Source organism: Galeopterus variegatus, unplaced genomic scaffold, assembly GCF_000696425.1.
Source record: "Galeopterus variegatus unplaced genomic scaffold, G_variegatus-3.0.2 Scaffold330, whole genome shotgun sequence".
NCBI classification, from domain to species: domain Eukaryota; kingdom Metazoa; phylum Chordata; class Mammalia; order Dermoptera; family Cynocephalidae; genus Galeopterus; species Galeopterus variegatus.
The window spans coordinates 150,125-172,938 of NW_007726441.1; the positions used below are offsets into that span (position 1 = coordinate 150,125).

The 22,814-nt window shown below is 37.2% G+C and overlaps 1 protein-coding gene across 1 annotated transcript in view; it reads left to right on the forward strand.

Annotated features, from left to right (window-relative positions):
- Positions 1 to 597: 597 nt before the first annotated feature.
- Positions 598 to 22,814, forward strand: part of LOC103586306 (chromosome unknown open reading frame, human C4orf22) — a gene marked incomplete at its 3' end in the record, with an annotated part of 573,134 nt that continues 550,917 nt past the window's right edge. Inside the window, exons 1-2 of the mRNA XM_008567547.1 lie at positions 598 to 749; positions 16,752 to 16,882. Coding sequence (XP_008565769.1) covers positions 639 to 749; positions 16,752 to 16,882 — 242 coding nt within the window. The remainder of the gene's footprint in view (positions 750 to 16,751; positions 16,883 to 22,814) is intronic.

Genomic DNA, 22,814 nt, shown 5'->3' on the forward strand with positions numbered 1-22,814 from the left:
AAAAAAGAAAAAAAAGAAAAGAAAAAATGTAAAAAGCAAGAACTTGGGGGCCAAAAGAGGTCTTCAAAGATATTTTCATCGAGTTTATTTCCTTTGAGAAATTCATAATTTGTTCCTTATACCAAAACATTAGCAATCATTTGCCTTCAAGTTATAACTCTAAAAATAATGTAACAAAATTATTAATGTATTTTGTTATTGCCCTTGGTCCATGATCATTTTCATAGCCTTCTGTTTTGAGATACTCTTCTTTCAAAACACCTAGATATTTTGGTCCGGCATAACATTGTTGTAGAATAAGATTGGGAACACTCATCCATAATTTTTGTCTAAACATCACGGCAGTGTCATAATTTTTAACTTTGGAATGCAGTTTGCATCTCTCCGGTTGCTCCACATTTCACCAAGATATGAGTAAGTTGAGTGGTATCGAACCCCAGCTTGGAGCAGGTAATTCGAGACAGTGTTCCCAGGAATTAAGCGAAGGACTGAAATGCAGTAACAACACCTGGGGGCGGGTTTAACGTCCAAAACTCCACACTAGCCCCCAACGGATTGGAAGGAACGAAGTGGGTGGAGCCTCCTGACCCGGCCCCCGTGCTTCCGTCGTTAGGGACGCTTCGGCCAAGGCAACCGCAATGAATCAGGAAGAGAAGCTGACGGCCGTGGACAACGTAGTCACTCAGTTCAACACCTATGAAGATTTCCTCGACTCGCAGATCACTACCATGGACTTGTACTACCTGGAGGTAAGGACGGCGGCGCGACAGCGTGGCCACCGCCTTCACGTCCCTCGGTCCCTCCAAAAGCCTCCGCGTCGTGGGGCGGTCGCCCCCTGCAGGTGGACCGGGCAGATGTCGGGCTCCGCGGTTTCCGGACATCGGCACCAAAACAGCTGGGGAGGTGAATTGGCGCGCTGCCTCCGTCCCGACAGAATTTGGGCCCCTCGTGTCACCCAGAGCAGAGCACGTGCGCGGACGCTCACATTCTGGGGAGTCTTGCATTTCTGAACCTCGGGCTCATCTGCCTCTTCCCAGGCCACGCCCCTTCCAAAGTCGTTCTCTGAGAGGAAGGAGGCCTGCTGAGAATCCTGGGCTGGGCTGTCACAGGACAGATACACTTTTCTCTTTCCGTTACCAATTTCTGTTAAAGAACAGAAGACAGTATCTGTCCAGGGCTAGTGGCCACTCTGTCTTAGTATATTTGGTGTTACACTGGGCATTTGAGTCCATAAACTTCCACCTCACACTCATTGATTCAGAAAGCCCTTTAATTACAGGTCACATTATAGGTAGTTCTGCAGGCGTGTTCCTGACTCAAGTTTATTGAGTTAATGATCACAACTAATGTTGATAGTAAAAATACAAAAAAGAAAAAAAAAATAGAAAAGAAAAAGGCACTTGAAATCAGACCTAACGTGTTGCAGTCTTTTGCCCAGCAACTATTCCCCCTTTCCAACCCCACCCCCCACCCCCGCCCCACTGGGGTGGAAGGGGCGGGAAGTTCTTGTCCTGAAAACCCCGATAGGCAGGAAAATAACAGGCTCCCGGTCCTGAAAAGCTGGCAGGTGGACAGTGCAGCCCTACAGCCCCAGTATATTCCCAGCCAGACTCCCCGGACCAGGCCGACTCAATGCATTGACCTGTAGATTCTGCTGTCCTAGAAGTCTCAGCCTCGCTTCCGGACGCAGAATTGTCACTCCCTATTTAGGCCAAAGAGAACAAGCGCCACTACGTGGCGCCAAACCACATCCTTGGCTGGAAAAGATTTGGATCCTGCAGCCAACTCCTCATACTTCTAATCTGCAACTGCATAACTGCATTTTACTGGATTGAAACTTTTGGACTTCAAAGATCGGGTTAGAGCGGGGTTTTCCGTAAATTTGGATTACAGGTTTGAAAAGTGTTTACCCTTCATAACACATTCATGTGCTAGATATGAAAATACTTTTAAGGGAACAGAAACATCTAATTCTAGTCCTATCTCTGCCACAAACAACTTGTGTGACATTGGAAAAGTAATTTGGTTTTTCTGTAGTTATTTGTTAAAAAGTAAATGTAGGTGGTATTTCCAATATAGCTCCTAGCTTCAAAAACAAGCTTTTGAATATTTTATACAGAAAATATACTTAAAGTCATGAAAGTCAGTTTTATGCTATGCATCTAAGACATTGAAACAAAGGGGGAAAAGTAATGCTGCCAAACAATGTTTACATCCAAATTTCTGAATTTTTAAATAAAAAGTGAAATATAGACAAAACGTCTTGATAGAATAAAATCATCTTTGTAGCACATGTGGACCATTGCCAAATTTAAGCTTTCTATTATTAAGAAAGGTTTCAATTTTTTTGGCATGGTTTTTCATGTGTGTAAGGAACTACAAACATTTATGTTGAATGGGGTGAGAAGTTAATACTTTGTGTTTCACCAATGAGAACTTTTAAAGATCTCAAAAATGGAAGATGGTGACTATATTTGGGGCTGTGGTAAAGAAACGTACTTTTACTTGGCATTGGTTAGGCTTATTCTTATTTTACTTTCATAAAAAATAAAATGATTTAGTTGAATAATGATAATAAGGCAAGTATATGTATTATTGGTTTGATTAATGACAACTTTTAAAGTGTCTTTTGCTATGGAGACCTATATTCTCAAATATTTTCTGTGGATGCATGTTAATTGCCCACTTGGTCACACAGAAAGGAGCAGACTCTTCAGAATTCCTCCAGCAGTATGGCAATCTCTCTCACTCGTCATTAGTAATTGACTTTGATTTGAATGGAGTAAATTTTTTTAACATTTTATTTTATTTTTGAAATTAAGAAATTGTATATGTTTATAATGTACAACATGATGTTCCCAAATATCTATACATTGTGGGAGAGCTAAATTCAGCTAATTAACATATTTATTACCTCACATAATTGTCCTTTTTGTGATGAGAACACTTAAATTCAACTCAAGCATTTTTCAAGAATACAACATATTATTATCAACTATAATCACAATGTTGTGCAATAGATATCTTGAACTTATCCTAAAGTTGTGAGATTTGGGTTCTAACCCTATAATATTGTGTTTTTAATTAATTTGAAATTCCATTTTGTCACTTGTAAATGAAGGGGCTAGACTATATTACATTCTTTATATCTGTAAAATTTTATGAGCCAACTACACTTCCATCTGTCCCTGCATGCATCCATGTATTCACCACCTTCATAGTTAATAATCCTTCCCCAAGAGCCTGCAGTAGTAGACACCGCCTTAACGGCTCGGAGGCTAAGTAAGAATCTGTTCCAGACTTGACTTCGGTAGCTTAACTTTAGTACAGCGCTTACAGTCCAGTCTAAGTTTCATTTATTCAGCAATCATTTTACAAGTATTTACTATTTTCCAGGTACTCTTTTATTATGTAGTATTTTTTTTCTGCCAAAAGTTTTCAATTCCATAAGAAATTAATACCAATGATCCACATACAAAATGGTTATATTTTCTGTGCTAGATCCATTCTCACCTTTCTCTATCCTTAAATGTGCCCCTGGAAATTGACCTTGGTGGTCATTAATCAGGTCCCTTTTGCTTTGGGTTGGTTCCAGCCAATAGGAAACCAACATGGGATGATGAAGAATACTTGGGCTAGCAACAGGAAATGGAAAATGGGGAAAGGGAGTAAAAGGAAATGGGGGAGAAAGCAATTCCTAGAGTAGGGAGTGTTCCCAGACTCTGGAAAGAGTTTGGCAGCTGATGGAAAGAGAAGTTGCCAAACTTAAGAAATGCAGCCATTTCCAAACAAAAGCCAGTAGAGAGATGAGAGGGAACAAATCCTCTAACCACTATCTTCCAGTCCCTAGAGAAATAAACGTCATAACTAAATTGATTTTCTCAGGTAAGGGACCAAGGGAAGTTAGAATTATTTAAAATTTCCTAATAGATACCAATCATGGCTAAATTATTTACAGAGATAAGCAACATGGAGTTTTACTTAGAGCACTATCTTTCCATTATTTAGAAAATAGAAATAAATAAATGATACAAATTAAACCTTTTGAATATAACTATTAAAAGAAAACTTTAAGCAATTTCAATTTAACAAAGTTTAATTTGAGCAAAAAAGAAAAAAAAAATTTAAAAACTATTCACAAATTGAGCAGCCCCTAGTCTGAACAGATTCAGAGGGGCTGTGCCTGAAAATGCATGGTTAGTCAGATTTATAGACAGAAAAAGAGAACTGACAATACAGAAAAAAGAAGTGAGGTACAGAACAATTGACTGCCTGCAAATGGCTGAGATTCAGCTATCATCACAGGAGCACATTTCTAGGTTAGATTTTCAATTTGCCCATGTGCTTATGTGCCAAGTTAGGTTGTGGTTCCTATGCAAGAGCTTGAGAATGAGTATGGAGGCTTTCTCAGGCCAGAACTTTTTAGCTTGATTTAACAACTCCCTCCTTTTGTTCAGCCTCTCAGTTTTGAGAGGCTGACCAAAACTGAGCATTGACACCCCACTCTGTCACCAGTGCAAATGACTTATTTGGTCTCAGTGTGGAATTCATGAGTTTTCTTTAGTCTTGTATGGAGTTCACCAGTCATCTCTGGTCTGAGTACGGAGTTCAGCAGTCTCTATATCACACTAGTTGACTAGTTCTCATGTTATTGCTGGTCTATTCGAAGTGAGACCATTCAATGCATGATGGATGGCTGTACACAAACATTTTTGATTTGAAAGAATACAGGGCACCGGGCAGAGTATGATGACTATCAAAAAGATAATATCAAAAGACCAAAGTGTTCTCTTAAAGCAAGAGTTCTTATGAAATGAACTGAACCAAAACAGATAAGTCAGGCAATATAAGCAATTTAACAGTATTTGAGTTTAATCGGTCATAGTCCTTGTTTGAGGTATGGTAGGAATTAAGGATCGTAATTTGCTGTAAAGTGGTCTGACTTAAAGAAGCATTCATTTTTCTTGTTAGTCTAGTAACCCAAGTCATAATAACCTGGAGACCTGCTAGAAGAAATATAAAGATTAGAAAACCATGGAAAACCCAAGCTTACCATCTGCCATTTTGGATGCCTCCAATCCAACTGTTAGTTGTTCCCATAAACACATCATGTGTTCCTTGTTCTTGAGAAATTTCCTTAATGTATTTGGGGGCAGAGTCTAAGGAAATACCAGTATCAGCCACTTTTTAAATTAAGATTTCTGTGGTAACAAAATCAGGGGAGAGATAGGTACAGCATTCAGTTTTGTCCAATATCAAACATAAGCCCCCAGCTTGGGCAAAAAGGGGTCTAAAGCTGCCTCATGTTCCATTAAATGTTTTTGTTGAGTACCTGTGTTATCATCCACCATTCGAAGAGTGGCTTCTACTCGTCTGAAACCCAGGGAGTCTGTTTGGCTACAAAATCCAAGATTTTTTTTTCCAAATTTATGGATTAACTTTAAATTCCATACAACGGGCACCCCACTACCCACAAGAGTGAGCCCCCAGACACCCCACTGGAATTTTTCCTCAGTAGAAAATAGCATATTGTCATCTGTTTCAAGGCTGGTGTTAATTAATGTCCTTGACTGTTTTGGCCTCTGATGATAGGAGCTATTATGAGAACTTTCAGGGGATGCTGTTTGGAAGGCAGACGTGAGTCAGGAGACATAGCAAGATCCAAACCAGCTTGAAGACGGTACGGAATAAGGAAATTCTCCACAGACCTAATATAGACCCTCAGGCGTGGGACAGGAAGGACCCCTAGTTGCATTAGAGCAAGGGTCAGTTAAATCTGTTCACCCATAATTTTGTATAGGTCCTGAAGAGTGTCCAGTGGGAAATTTACTTTCCTGTGGAAAAAAGGAAAGAATTAGGACAGGAGGACATAAGAGTAAGGAAACAAGACTTTCATAATGGCAGGGAAATCTTGGGAAAGCTGTCCACTTCTATGAGCCATCTGCTTCAGAAGAGAAATTTCCCTGGTCAGCTTTACCGTAAAGTCTCCAACAGGGGTACAGTTCCAAGGTCTGGAGCAGCCCTTTGAGTTGCAGACTCAGGCCCAAAATTTAAGATCCCAAAGTTTTGCTGCAGTATGAGTGGCAAGGACAGTCTTTCTCTGAAGTCCTTTCTAGAAGATCCAATCTCCAAGTTTTAGATCATGAAGGGTTTTGATTGTACTCAGTAGATCGTAAACAGCTTCTTCTCCCTGGTAAAAATGCACTTTGGCATAATACGTTAAAGCCTTGCAACATTTAGTCATGTTAGATACGTGAGGAGGAGATACATGAGGTTTCATTATTAGGGGTATAAGCCTTCCAGTGAATATTTCATAAGGGGTCAACTTATGTTTTCTACTGGAAGTAGACCTGATTGTCATCAATCTACAATACCTTTGACCAAGGCAATTCAGTCTATTAAGTTAGCTTTGCCTACCTTATGTAACTGTTTTATAACTTGTCTGGTGAAACAAGTATCTCTATCACTGGAGATTTTCTCCAGGAATGTCCAACGAGAGAAACACATTTTTTAATAACCTTTTAGTTACTGTTATAGCATTGGCCTTCCTGCATGGGGAAGCTTCTATACAGTCAGAAATCATGCAGTGAAAATAGCAAGTGAATGAAATCCCTCTATAAATGTTTAAATGACTCATCAGGTTGCAGAAATGTACCTGAAGTTGATTGTCTTCCCAGAATTATGGGTTTGACAAACCAAACATTGGCCATAAACCATTTGACCAGTTTTATAACAGTCACCACATAAATTTATTTTTTCATAATTTGGATCATTTTATCTTTTTTATGATGAGTCATGGAGGACAGAGCTTTAATAATAAAGCTTTAAGGACTCGGGAAGGACCAGGTGGCCGTCCAGGCTCTCCATGAGTCCATGCTCAATATTGGATTTATATACATATTTTTTTAAAATGCCACTTTTGTTTTTTCCAATTCAGTTGCATCACATTGTTATTAAATAGGTTATCATAGGTAATTTGACTTGGATTATAGAATTCATTCCAATTGCATATCCTAACAATTGCAGTACAGGCTATCTTAGCATGATAATTTGCCAAAGTATTCCCTTTGTATTTAATTAATTCTTGTCTTGCTTGATATTGGTTAGCAGTTTTATAAACCAGTTTTTTTCTTTTTTAAATTAGAATTCACATAATTCTTACCTGGTGCAATGATACGATCTAAGATTACCAGAAACCTGTATTTGTCAGAGTCCTTTTCATCATTTTCATGAACCTCCTTGAAGACACAACACTTTAGGATTATAATTGTAAGAGCTTTAAGCGAAAGTATCAGAATTAAGCAATTAACTGAGCACAACAAAACTTAAAATGGTCATGACTAAAGATGCAATTGATAAGAAAATTTGGTTATCTCTTTGACTTATAATTTAACATAATAGTAATTATGACTGATAACATACCAAGACATATTAGAACTTTAGGAATTTTATACAATTTTGGGACATATATTAATAATATATGTATACAAAAATAACTCCAGAAAAAAAGATTAAACATTGTTTTTTTTTTTGTCAATGCTTCCTGTATAACTTAACACATCAAATAAGCCTGTGCATTATCTCTCTTTTGAATGTTTTAGGGAACAAGGTTAGTTTGAGGTCAAAAAGACTTAATATTGATTTTTAAATTTGATTTTGGGAAGCCTGTCAAATATGTCAAAAGTTTAAAACACTTGATAAAAATAGGATCACAGGTCCCTATAAAATAATAATCATTCATTTAGCCAAAGTAAGATTTTGAAAAGCAAAATCCTTTACTCTGTGAAAGAGAGGAGACTCAGTTATCCAAATAATCAAAAGACCTAATAAATATTACATGAGGCTGGAAAACAAAATTCTAGTTTTGTATTAATGTACTTTTGATATTAATGCTTAGTTTTTAGAAAAAAATAATTTTTTAACATCCAAATATATTTGGCTTTTTAATATCACATGTAAACAAAATGTCAAAGTATATAAACTTAAATTATGTATAATAATGAATGTCTTAGTATTTTAATTTACTTAGAAATGCCTCAGACATCTATGGTTACCTATTACTTAATTTAACATAACACAACATCAAGATTTTAAACTACTGAAAATAATTTTTGAAACTATGACAACTTTATTTATACGTGTTTAACCCATTCGCATTTGTCTAATTTACTCATACCAAGCAAAACCTTTATTAATCAGTATTGACTAAGGCCTTTGGGATACCAGACATAGGTCCCATTTCCCTAGCCATCTGGGGTCCCAAGTACCCACGTGGTATCCAGGGCGGCCATGAGGAGCCCAAGAGCAGCTTTGAAGATAATGTCTAAAGGATGCTGTCCCTCCCAGCATGGCCAGGAGGCAGAGCAGGGACAGGGAGGATGAGACTGTATTAGATTTTGTCCTGCAGCTGGTAACTCGTGTGCTGTGGACAAATGGCCTCAGAATTCAGAGGCTTAGAACCAAAAACAAACTAAAAACAAAACATGTGAAAGGCTTTGGAGGAGGCCCAGCAGCCAGTTCTCTCACAGCTTTTAGTTCACAAACAGACTAAGTATCAAACTTAACACAACAGCAACAATTTTATGACCTTAAAATATCAGAGACAGTATAAATTTGCTTTGACAAATAGACAAACATAGGCAAAAATATCTAAATTAAATTCTGCAAACATTTCTGTTTTATTTTACCAACAATTTTTTAAAAACGAGTCATGTGAACTTGAAAAGCATTTAGGCTTATTGTGAGTGCACATTATTTATAAGCCAATTTGGTACCATGTAGGCAATATACAAATACATGTATAGACAAACATGTAGACATGACATACAGCCCACACATGTATACATGCACACATTACAAAATGAAACAAAACACAGAAACAAAGATCTTACAGTTTTCATTTAAAATTTTAGTAACGAGACAGATAAAATATTAAACTCACTAGTTTAAAAAGGACAGTTGGATTAAGTCATGCCTCTGAAGCAAGTTAAAGCTTATCTGCCCCACATGGCCTCACCAAGTTCTAGAGAAGGAAAGTAGCAAGTTTACATCTCAAAGCACAGAGAAAGAACGTAAGTTTTCCCAAATTGTTTGGGTTCCTCAGAGGAGACAAGTGAAAGATTAAAAAAATGGACACCAAGGTGAAATAAAATCATAGAATTTCACCATATGCTTTTGGGAGGAGATACATAGATGTGCCTAAAAGAAAATTTAGAAATCTAGTCAAAATTACCAGTTGATGCCAGAAAACTGTATTTGGAGACCTATTTAGTTCAACAGGTAGTCTTTTTAATTAGCTTCTGTTTCTTAGCTAAAATTACTGAGTCCAGGGCAGAATGAACGAATAGGGCAGAGAAAGCATTCCCTGTGCCTGGACTCAGTACAGATAGCTCTGAAAAAGTAGCAAGACTACTTTACCTGAGGGCCTATTTTTAAACAAATATTTTATCCCGTTATCTGGCTTCCCATCCCCAACCTGGGCAAGATAGCAACTGAGCCAAAAGTTTAGCAGATTCAATTTTTCTTATCAATTAGTTGCCTAAGCCTTTTATTTGCCTTTGGTAGAGTCTTTTAAAAGAAGCAATCACAGTTTTGAAATCTTTATAAACTTTTTCACATCAGTAGGCGTCCCTGGATAAGCCTAATTTGGGAGCGCTCAATTTTAAGTGCGCTATTGTTCATTTGGAACATTCGATCATAGTTTTAAATGATCTTCATAAAGATTTTTCTATGTTTGAATGAATTGCTACTTTCGGGGCCTACAACATACAGATGTAAATGTATGCATAAGCAGAAGATGGGATACTTAATTCTTTAGAAATTAGGGGTCTCATTTTACCGTAAATCTTGGCTTTAGGTCTGAGATCTCCTTGATCACCTCAGTCAAAAAAAAAAAAAAAAAAAAAAAAAAAAAAAAAAAAAAAAAAAAAAAAAAAAAAAAAAAAAAAAGTCCCTACCTAAGCATGCAAAAGAAAGAAGTGAAGAGGATAGAGCACAAAATTCCTGCGAACTTCTGAAAGCTGGAGTTCCCTCCCCACAGTAATCTCCACTTGATTCAATCTGATCCTGGACCCGGTCCAGTTTCTGTCTGTCTGACCCAGCCAGACATCTGAGGCCTCTAACTCAATCCAATCCAGTTAATTATCAGATCAAATCCTATCCTGGACCCAGTCAAGTGTCCGTCTCAACTTCACTGTGTAGAGTGAGACAAAAATGGGGGTTAAAAGAAAATTTGGAAGAACAACCATGACTTAGCATGGTTATGGAAGTGGTGCTCACAAAGGACAATGAGAAGGGAGGTCTGAAAAGTAGGAGAAAATCAAGAATAGGATGATTCAGAAGCCAAGAGCAGCTCCAACAAAACCAAAAATGAACAACATTTACACAAAAATAGTGAGAGTTATTCCTGTGAATCCTAACATAAAAGAAGATGGGGACAAACAGCAACCCCTGGAAGTTGTCAGCATTCATGTAGAAGAAAAGCAGAACAAAACAATGGGGCGTCTAAAGGATCCAGAATGAAGAAAGCTGGACATTTTATATATACATAAATGAATCAATCAACATGTCATAAGAAACATTTAGTCTATGCACCTCATAACAGATCCTCAAAATACATGAAGCAAAACTGATAACAATTGAAAAAAGAAATAGAAAAATCCACAATTACAACTAGAGGTATCAGCATTCCTTTTTTCAATAATTAATAGAACCAGAAGATAGAAAATTTGTAAAGATAAAAAATGTTTAAAGAACACTAGCAACCAAATTGATCTAGTTGACATTTACAGAATAGTCCACACAACCACAGAATACATATGCTTATCAAATGCACATGGGACATTCATAAAGGGCTACCATATACTGGGTCATAAAACAAATTCAATATATTTAAAATATTGAAATTATACAGAAATGTATTTTCCGATCGTAACAGAATTAAAAATAGAAATCAATTATAGAAATATACCTGGAAAATTACCAAATATTTGAAAATTAAAAAACATAGTTCTACAATAACTCATGGTCAAGGAAGAAATTAGAAGGAAAATTGGAAAATATTTTAATTTATATAAAAATGAAACCAAAGCATATCAAAATTTGTTGGTTATACCTAAAGGAGTCTATAGAGTGAACTTTATAGATTTAAAAGCTTGTATTGGAAAAGAAAAAAGGTCTAAAAATTAATCTTAGCCTCCACCTTAAGCTAGACAGAAAGGAAAAAATTAAGTCCAAGTAAGTAGATGGAAGGAAATAATAAAGATAAGAGCAGAAATCAATGAAGTAGAAAATAGGAAAATAACAGAGAAAATCAATGACAGCAAAAGTTGCTTTATTGAGTATCAAAAAAATAGACAAACTTCTATCTGGGCTAATTGCAGTCACCCTAACCACTCACCTTTTCCAAGGTCATACTCCTTTCTTGGTGCAGCTGTCATCCAATTACTGCTCGTTATGGGGTTATAAAGGTCTGGCCACTTTATACCAACAGGGGACAACTGTGAAGCACTGTCCTAACTCCAGAGACACTGGGGCCCGTTGTTGTGAATTCTCCTACTGCCCGATCCTGCTTCCTTCACTCCTCTAGAAGTGCAAATGTCGAGAGCACTCCAATAAATTTTCTGCACTCAAATCTACATCCCAAAGTTTGTTTCTGGGAGAACCTCCCAACAGTAGGCTTATTTTTTAAATGCCATATTGTTTTAATATTAGAAAATTGGGTATTATGAATTATCCAGATTGCCAAAACTGATAGAAGATGGCACTTGAATATGCCTTGTTTTCCAACACCCTCAACTCTGACCTCCCTCCCTATCTTTAGTCAAGTGGCTGGTCCTGGCAACAAGTATCTCGATACAAGTGAGGCTTGAAATCTGTGGGGACAGAAGAGTTGTGGTGGAGCATTCTCCCTGGGCAGATTGAGAGAACACCGTCTACACTACCTGTCATTCGGTTGAGAGAGCAGAGACCAATTCAAAGTGCAGGAAAGAACTCTATAAATAGATCTTATACATTTAAGAATTGAGTATACACCAAAGAGATACCCACACTTCCACGCCTATTGCAACACTATTCACAATAATCAGGATATAGAATCAACTTGTGTCTATCAACAGATGAACTGGTAAAGAAAATGCAGTAGATATGCACAAAGGAATACCATTAGGCCATAAAAAAATGAAATCCTATTACTTGTGGCAATATGGATGATCCTGGAAGATATTATGTTAAGCGAAATAAGTCAGGAACAGAAGGAGAAATACTGCATGTTCTCAATCATACGCAGGAACTAAAATGTTGAGCTCATAGGAGTAAAGAGTAGAATTATGGTTACTAGAAGCTGGGAAGGGTGGAGAGCAAGGGGGAACAGGAACAGGTTGGTTAATTGATACTAACTTACAGCTGGAAGAAAGAATACATTCTAGTGCTCTATAGTACTGTTAGGTGACTAATGACAGTAATTTATTTTATATTTTCAAATAGCTAGAAGAGAGGATTTAATATGGTCTCAACACAAAGAAGTGATAAATATAAAGGTGATGATATACTAATTACCTTGATTTGATCATCACACATTGTATACGTGTATTGAAATATCACTCCATACCCCATAAATATGTACAGTTGATTATGTGTCAATTAAAAAAATTGTTTTTAAAAGAATCAAGTATACAAATATGCAGAATTTCAAATCAGTAGAGAAAGGAAACAGTATTCAACATTTACAGTAGTCCCCCTTTATCCAGTTTCACCGTCTGTGGGGTGTCAACCCTGGTCCAAGAACATTAAACGAAAAATTCCAGAAACAGACAATAAGTTTTAAATTGTGTGTCGTTCTGAATAGTGTGATGAATTCTTGCACTGTCCCATGTCTTCCTGTTGGGGACGTGAATTATCCCTTTGTTCAGCTACACTGCAGATGCTACCCACCCGTTAGTCACTTTGTAGCCATCTCGGTCATCAGATTGACTATCATGGTATCACAGTGCTTGTGTTCAAGTAACCCTTATTTTACCTAATAATGTCCCCAAAATGCAAGAGTAGTAATGCTGGTGTATTGTTATAATTGTTCTATTTTATTATTAGTTATCATTGTTAATGCATTAATTTCTTACCATGGCTAATTTATAAATTAAACTTTATCATAGTTGTATATGTACAGGAAAGAAACATAGTTTATATATATGTGTATATATATATATAGGGTTTGGTATCATCCACACAGTTACAGGCATTCACTGGTGTCTTGTAACACAGTCCCCGAGGATAAGGGGAGATTACTGTAATGTTGTCATAACTGTCTATTTTGTAATTAAAAAACTTATTGAAAAAGTGAAAGTAATTCTCTTTCCAATACCAGATACAAAAAATATATTTCAAATATTCTTAGATATAAAAATAAAACTATATAGAATTACAGGAAAACAATGACCTAAGAAAAATATTTGCAGATATTTTGCAGACATTTAATAAACATTTAATACACATACAAAGTTGTTACAAATTGGTAATAAACAAGCAAAGGATTCATTTAACAATTTAAAATAGACAATACAAAAAGAAATGCAATGGCTGATAAAGGTGTGAACAGATGGTAAACCTGAAATCAATGCAAATCAAATAAGGATTTTGTATCAATTTCATTGTCAGAGGAAGGCGGTGAGCTAAAGGCACAATAGTGAACTATGTATAATACCTGTCCTCACAGAGTGTGTGGAATATGAAATCACTAAAATTTTGTTGTATGTATACAAACTGTAAAGGTGTTCAAGATGCATTATTAAATGTCAGAGAAGTCGGCCATGAGAGACTGCACAGCATGATTCTAACTTAGTTCAAAGAAATCCAACACACCCAAACATATGCCAAGAGCAAGGATTGAAAGGCTGTACCCCAAGACGTCAGTGATTTTCTCTGAGTGATAAAGTTATGAGTGATATATGATATGGGTGATATGTTTGTCTTATGTCTCTAAGTTTTCCACAACAATCACATATTACTTTTGTAAAGAGGAAAAGATAGAATGAAAGTCATAGCACCCATTTAGTTGTGAGGTGAGTGGCCAGACACCAGCTTTCTGTCATAGATTTCACATTTCTGAATCCAAGGGCAAAAAATGAAGAAAGGATGTAGAATTTTTTTTTAAGCTAATTTGCAAGTGACCTACTGATTTTATTTTACAATTCAAGTCTATCTACCTTATAGTTGGTGGAAAATTCTTCTGGATTCTGGCGATGGTGGAGCTATCAAGTCTTAATGTTTGGCATTAAGTGAGACTTTGTCCATTTTTATGTTCCTTAAAGACATTATTTTGGGGGTCTGGAAAAATGTTGTTAGAATATGCAAGGCAAGATTGCATTTTAAGCCACGTGCCCCAAGAAAGGCTCAGATTCCTGGGATAAGCTTGAGTATTGTCCTTCCTTTGGGCTAGTAGTTGTGCCCTTACCTAGGATGTTTCCAGAGACACAAGAAATACGTTGTCTGGGCCGGCCACCAAGCCTAGGGTTGCGATCCCCTTACCGGTAAAAAAAAAAAAGAAAAAAGAAAGAAAAAGAAATACGTTGTCATGGTGGAGAGATGACTTGTGAGTCTACCAGTTAGGACATGATAAAGGTAGACGAGGCAACCACTATAGACTTTCTGCTTGTTTCTCAATAGATCATGCCATCTGTTGCAATACAGATTAGTGTTGGTGAGCACAGGAATATCCAGATGATTTTGTTTAACCCAGGTAAGGCACACAGGAATGCAAAATCCACTGTGTATAAAATAATACAGCAACTTTTTAATGGTCTTTATTATTATATAAAATCCTATGCTGACCACAAGGAATTTACATTTGTATAGAAGAGTCCCACAGTCTTGCTGAGCTGAGAGTCCTTTCTATAAACTCATTTTTAGTAATGTATTTAAGAAAAGTCATACTCAAATGACCTCACTTTTGTAACTCAAACTCCAAATCTGCATTGCATTTCCTATTAAATATTTTTTTCTGCAAAGACATTTATGTGTTTATTTTTAATTGACATGTAATTGATTATACATATTTATGGGGTACAGAGTTGAGTATCAATACCTGTGTACGATGTGTGATGATCAAATAAGGATAATTAGCATATTCATTACAAAATATAATCATTTCTCTGTGTTGAGGACATTTGTTCTCCTCTCTCCTAGCAACTTGATAATATGCAGTAAATTAATGTTAATTATAGATGCCTAGCTCGATTGTACATCAGTAAAACTTATTTTTCCTAACTAGCTGTTTTGTGTCAAAAAAAAAAAAAAAAAAAATAAGCCACAAAAACCTATTAAAGATTAATTCCACTAGGTGGAGACATTTGCTCAATTTTGTGGTTCATGCTAACGAGCATAGGAATAAACTCTAAGCAGAGGAATATCTCGGAAACAAGGCCAATAGACTTGGGCCTTCCAAGGCCTGTGCTTTGCATTGTAATAGCTTGGCAAATGTATACACATTGCTACACGTTCAGTGTTTGCTTTTGATGCTTAGTAAAGGAAAGTAGCAGCTTTCTAGGTTTATAGTGTCTAAATTTTTTGGTTTTGTTCGTCGTAGTTATAACTTTTAGATAGCCACCATGAGTTGAATAGACTATGAACAAGCCATCTTAAGTTTCTTATTTAACTGATAGACAGTTCTTGCATTCAGCAGTGATATACTAATTAAGGGTCTATAACAATAAAATATATGCAGTTTTCACCATATTCCAGATATTTTATATTTAGTTAAGATGATAATGACCATTTTAAATATATAAATATATATATATATATTTTTTTTTTCTAAAAGATGACCGGTAAGGGGATCTCAACCCTTGGCCTGGTGTTGTCAGCACCACGCTCAGCCAGTGAGCAAACCGGCCATCCCTATATAGGATCCGAACCCGGGGCCTTGGTGTTATCAGCACCGCACTCTACCGAGTGAGCCACGGGCCGGCCCTAATATATAAATATTTTAATGTAATAGTTTATACTAGTAACTTCGTGTAAAATGATACTTCTTCAAATCATGGGCAAATAATATTCTTTTTTGAGTATACCATGCAAGTGACAAAAATGTATGAGACAATTCTTAAAGGAACTGAAATATACATGAAATAGTGTCAGGATTTTTTTTTTTTCAGTTTAAAACTTTTTGTGGTTATCTTCTTGGGTTTCTACTTTTCTATTTTTATTGGTACCAACATTATATGGAAACAATATCTTTTTAGTGAAGTAGGAAATTCATCTGCTCTGCTTTATTTTGTATTTGAAGTTATAATTTTCTGTGTCAACAGTTAATTGACTTCAAGGAACTAAGTCTCTGAAATGTTTAACTTCTGAAAGCAGCATAATTCTCTTTTTGTGCCCTTGGTTTCTAAAAAGGCTTTCTTGTGTGAGCACTATTGTCTCTAATTTTCTCTCGCTTTAAAGATCCTCTATTAATTATCCACAGCTGTTCTCATAAGTTTATTAAAAACACACAGACTTTTGTCCTCAGCCCCTTAGAGAAAATTTAGTGGTTGACTTTATTCTTTTTCTCATCTTATGGCTATGGGAAAGGGAAGACCGAATCAGATGTGTATAAATATATTGTTAAAAAGAATTCTAGTTTTTTTTTTATAGCTAATAGATCTTGTCTCATTTAAAAGTACATTTCATTTGTCATTTAAAACAATCATTTCGTATACATTGGAGAAAATCAGATGTCTCATTCATCAGCGTTATCTACCAAATTATTTTCTCTTTAGGATGAAAGCCTGGCCCGCCAGTTGGTGGAGCTAGGCTACCGAGGGATTGGAGAGATAGTGAAAAGGGAAGATTTTGAAGCAAGGAAGGCAGCTATCGAGACTGTAAGGCTGGCTGAAAGAACTCAGAAAAAGTAAGTGTCCATGTTCCAAATCCAGATTTTATATTATATTCTAAAATCTCTGGAAAACTAATTTTGTTGGCATCATTGTAGTTTAGGAACATTGGCTGGAGCAGGTAAAGCTTGGAATATCCTAAGCATGTGTTCTGCAGATTAGGCAGGGGTGGAACTGTCATGTGCTTCCAATAAAGCCACATGCAACTTTAAGCTACTAATTGAAGAAATATAAATACCAAAATATGGCCATCATACCAATAATGTCCTCTTACAAAGTAACTCATTGTTATTGGTTTTATGTAGTTACATACTAAAAATATGAGTGACGTTTGCCTTAAAATTCCTTGTACTTTTGAGGCCTGTAAATCTTTGGCATCACTTATTTTCTCACATTTTTCTAAACATTGATTCATTCAACTCTATTAACAATCACTGGCTTTTGTTAATGTGACTAATATATGGTTATATAAAATATGAATCTAATAAAATATATTAAAACATATAATAAAAGAGATGTATTCCTAAAATTTACTGCATTTAACTGGTGAGACAATTTCAAAAAACCTTGACAAAGTAATCATCTCTTTAATTTTTAAAAATGAATCATTAAGTTATAAATGTTGGAGAGGATTTACTTAGAAATCACTATATTATTCTCAGATAACATCTTTAAAAATACCCAGTAATTATGAGTAGAAATTTCCCACGTACTCATTATAAAAAATAACATTTGGCGGAATATGTTGGTCCTGGGAATATGTAATTTTCAGTGACTGTTCTAATGGTTATTGTGTTTTAGAACCACAGAATATTGGAACTTATCATACTGATATTTGGGAATATATAATGGCAGCAATATTTTCTGTTGATTCCATAATACATTACCACAAAGTTAGTGGCTTAAAACAACACAGATTTATTTTTTCATAGTGCTGTACATACAGTGTGACCCAGCTGGGTTCTCTGCTGTTTATCACAAGGTTGAAATCCTGGTGTTGGCTGGACTGGGCTGAGTTTTTGTCTGGAGGCTCTGAGAATGAATCCACTTACACACTCATCTAGGTTGTTAGCCAAATTCAGTTCCTTGATTGTAGGACTGAGGTCCCCATTTTCTCATTGGCTGTTATTTGGTGGCTGGTCTTTGCTCGCATTCCTTTTTATGCTTTCCATGTACTTCCCTCCCCGCCACTGTGACAGTGAGTCGAGAACCTCTCACCTGGCAGATCTCTCCAACTTCCCGTTATGTAGCACTTCTCCTGACTCAAGCCAGGAAACGTTCTCTCCTTCATTGGGCTCATGTGAGTACATTGGGCCCATCTAGATAATCCAGGATAATCTTCCTATTTTGAGGTCTGTAACCTTCATTACATCTGCAATGTCCCTTGTGGCATGTACTGGCACATATTCACAGGTTTTTAGGATTAGGGAATGAACATCCTTGGTTTGGCATCCTGCTTACCCCAGGTAATGTATATAAAACTTCAATAACTTATTGAACATAGTCAATCTCTATTTCTAGTCTAAAAAAATTGAAATGATGCAAATGGTATATGTACAATGTAATGTATATTTTATAAAATGTCAGGGAGAGTCTTGTCTTTCTGTGAGAATCAGTAAATATCTATCAGTTGGGAGCAGAAGTCGAAATATTTATGTAAGATTTTACAAAAAAATGTATGTATGTTTGTATGTGATTTTTTTTTTTGCAATGCTGAAATTAAAATTTATTTTTGATTATACCTCTTTATGGGGTATCATATGTGATTTTAAAAGAGATATAACCTATTTTATATCAAGAGGAGTTGGTCATGTTTAAAGTATAAGTTGCATCTGTGTCACATGTCCATTTTGTGTTTAAGGATCAAAGCAGGTCTTTTCCTCTGTGCAATAGTCTGTTTAACTGGACAGAGCTGGAAGTCATCAGGCTACTTAAGTGTCAGTTATGGGAGGCTAATCCCCACCCAGAGCTGCTAGGATTGGAAGGCCCTTTCATCTGCAGATATTATTTGGTTGCCTTTGTAATGGGATGGGTCCCATATGTTGTCTCTTGCCCCATGTGGAAGTCACTTTGCTCCCTTCCCTGCCAGGTCCTTTTTAGTGTTGTTGACAGCAGGGCTAGCAGAGAGTTTCCTAGAGCCAAATATGTCCTGTCCCTATATTTGCTAGATGATCACTTTGACAATATGCACCAACATCTGATTCACTGCCTAGTGGTACCAACTCAGAGACATTTGATTCTACTACTGGATTATCTTACATTAACTTCTCTAATGTGCAGGAGAGCGACTCCAAGTAGATCCTAATCCTCTGGTCTAGCCAATTGTAGAGTGCCCATTTCAAGAAGTGCTGGTGTCCAGAAGTATGTTTCTTACATCTTCATAGGGAAAAGAGTCTGGAGGGATAAAAGTTAAAGATACTGGCAGGGGATTTTTTGATGAGGGAGTGTCACAGAAATGGGCAAAAAGTGAAAAAATTATTTTAGGGCTTTGATTCAATGTCACAAATATTCATTGACAACCATACTGCATTAGGCACTGTGCAAGATTCTGGGGAGACAAAAGAACACAAAACTTAGTCCCTGTCCTGAAGAAGTTTGAGGGCTAGATAAATGACAGAAGTTCATTATTAGTGGGAATGGAAAGTATAAAACAGTTTGGTAGTTCTTCAAAAAGTTAAACATAGAGTTATCACATGATCCAGCAATTCTACTTCTAAATATATTTACAAGGGAATTGAAAAAGTAGGTCTACTTAAAAACTCATACACAAAAGTTCTTATCAGAATTATTAGTTTTTATTGGTTATGAATATTCATGAGATAAAAATAACCCAAATGCCCATCAACTGATTACCTCTCCAGGTTTCAGTGATGTGACCCAAACCTCATTCATAAGATAACTGAGGTCCTAGTAATTTTACTCTTCTCAGGCTAGAGTTGATGCATTTGTCATTCTCATTTAAAATTTGATAAGAGAATATGAAGAGGTGCCTATGTGGGTCACCTGTTTGCCACATATTCCTCTTTATCTCCATTCTATAACAGCAGCCCTATTTTTCCTGCTAGTCAGCGTCAATTACTCTTCACAAGATCATGTCCTCTCTTCTTGCCTGCTGCTCCGTAGCCACAAGAAGCCTTAAGTCCCTGGGTGGCAGCCATAGCCTATAGCTCAGTGGGACACTTGCTGTTTTCCCTGGTGACAGTGTCCTAGCAGATGGCACCTCAACCTTGAATAATATTCTGGCTAAGCTTGAGATTCAGCTGTGCCTTCAGGTGACCATTCCAATACTTTAGGCTGACAACTTCTGGATGGAGCACTATGTGATATGACCAGAGGATCCCATGGTCATAAGCCCGCTGCCTTTTAGCTATCAAGTGGATCCCTGGTTGGGATGCTACATTGTACTGTATTTCATGCTTGTGGATCAGGCATTCCATGAGCTCCCAGATAGTTGTGCTGGCTAAGGCCAAGCAGGAAAAAAGGCAAACTCATGTCTGGAATAGGTATGTATTCCTGTGAGAATAAACTGCTGACCCTTCTGGGACAAAAAGGGCCCAATGTGGTCAACTTGCCAACAAGAGTCCAGTTGTTCTCCTTGAGGAATAGTGCCATACCAGGGGTTCAGCACTGGCCTGTTTTGCTGGCAGATTGGACATTGAGAGGTAGAAATAGCAAGATTGGCCTTGGTAAGTAGAAATCTATGCTGTTGAGTCCTTGTATGTCCTTCATCCCTTCTATTTTGTTCATGTGTCCATCAAGCCAGCACTGAGCTGAGCGCTGAATAAGGCTGGCTGACATCAATTGACTGAGTCCTTTTGTCTATTTGGTGGCTTAGCACGTTATTTTTGGTGGATACTATAAAAATCTTCATACTTTGTACTCATTCCCAGATGACATTTCTAATTTCCAATCTTCCCAACTTTTTTCATCCCAGTTTCCTGAGTCTGTTCTAATCTTTGGGCCATTTCTTTTTTTTTGTTCTTCCACACAAAGTGAATTATCAGGTGTGCCAATTGAAGTTTTGCTCATTGGGAAGATTTTCCTTCTCACTGTGGTTCATGTCCATCTCTGAGTATTATGAGTTGAATTGTGTCCCTCCCAAAAGATACGTTGAAGTCCTAACCCCTAATACCTCAGAATGTGACCTTATTTAGGAAAAGGGTCATTGCAGATATAATTAAAGATGAGGTCAGATTGAAGTAGAGTGGGCCTCTAATCCAATATGACTGATATCCTTATAAGACAGCCATGTGAAGACAGACACACAGGAAAAATGCCATTTGACAATGAAGGATTCCAGTGATGTATCTACAAGCCAACGAATGCAAAGATTGCCAGCAAATCATCTGAAGCTAGAAGAGGCAAGGAAAAATTCCCGTACAGGTTTCAGAGGAAGCATGGCCCTGCTGATATACCTTGATTTTGGTCTTCTAGCCTCCAAACCTATGAGGCAATGAATTCATGTGGTTTTAAGCTATCTAGCTTATGATAATTTGCCACAGCAGTTGTAGGAAACTGATATACTTAGTAAGTCTGTATTGTGTCTGGAAAAATGTATGAAGTGGCAGGTCCCACATCTTTGTAGGGTTTATTTATCTGCCCTCCCCTGGAGTGCATGTGTTTTCTAAAAGCCATGTGCCGTCCATCTCTTGTTGATCCTTTGCAATCAGTGCAATGTCACTGTCCAGCCAGCCCAGATTCCATAATGACAGAGGACAGGAGAGTTACCATAGCCCTCAGGCAAAACCGTGAGTGGATATTATTGTCAGTTTCACGTGAATTCAAACTGATTTTGACCTCATTTTCTAATTGGGACAGAAAAGAACTTATTCAAATCAAAAGCTACCTAGCTTCTACCTGAAGCCACGGTAATCTTTTTCAGCAAGTCGCACTGCTGCTGTGATGAGGCCTACTACTTGGATGAGCTTGTGGTGGTCTACAGTCATCCTCCAGGATTCAATATAGGGTTTGTGCCAAGTCTGACAATCTGAATTAAACGTTTGGATCAATGACTTCTGAGTGAATCCATGAAAACAGTCAACCTATTGAAACTAACCCTTGGCCAGGACTCCATTTGTCCCCAGATACTTTCACTCTAACTGTTGGGCCGCAATGGTGCGTTAGATCTCCAGATACCAATCTCAACTTGTACCCTGAATCCAATACTCTATTAACTGTCTGAGTATTGCCTTTTCCTTAGTGTATGCTCATTTGAGTAAATGCCCATAAGTCCCTCTGGGGGAGAACAGAGGGGATTGTTGCAATGGATACTTGCTATGGTGTTGTAGGTCCATTCCTCTGGGACATGGTCACTTATTCAGTCAGAAAATTCCTGGTTTGAAACCTGGATCAGATACAGATGTCAGACAGTGCATTTGCCTTTTTATTAGGATAGCTTTCCTCAGCCTCAGATAGTCCTCTTTGATTTCTTGCTATGATACAAATTAAGTAGTACATTTTTGGATGGCTCATCTATTTTGCCTCAAGAAATACCATATTTTATAAACCATCTCTATAACTTTCTGCAGTGCCCTTCGTTGTCACAGCGACATCATTGGTCCTTATGATAATTACAAATCACTGGCTTCTTATGGTCAGCTGCACCACTTAGCTTCTATTGCATTGAGGTACTATTATTCCATTGCTCTCAACTAGCCGAGATCTGTGACAGGCTCTTCTGCATTCAGCCTTGGCTTGCATTGGAGAGCCACCACTGAGCTTCTTAATGATTCTGGCACGACTCTGGCCTGCACATTTTTGATGGCCTTAGTGACTGACTATCCTCTAGGTCCTTCTGTGGACCATCATCTTCTGTGGGTGTTCTGGTCTCATGTAATATGTCCTTCCAGTACCGCCATTTTTGTGAACCTTTTCATCCCTTCCTCAAGGTTTTCTCTCTGTAATTTAGGCATTTCACCTGCAGTCAGTGCAGGCCATTGCTTGTTCCAA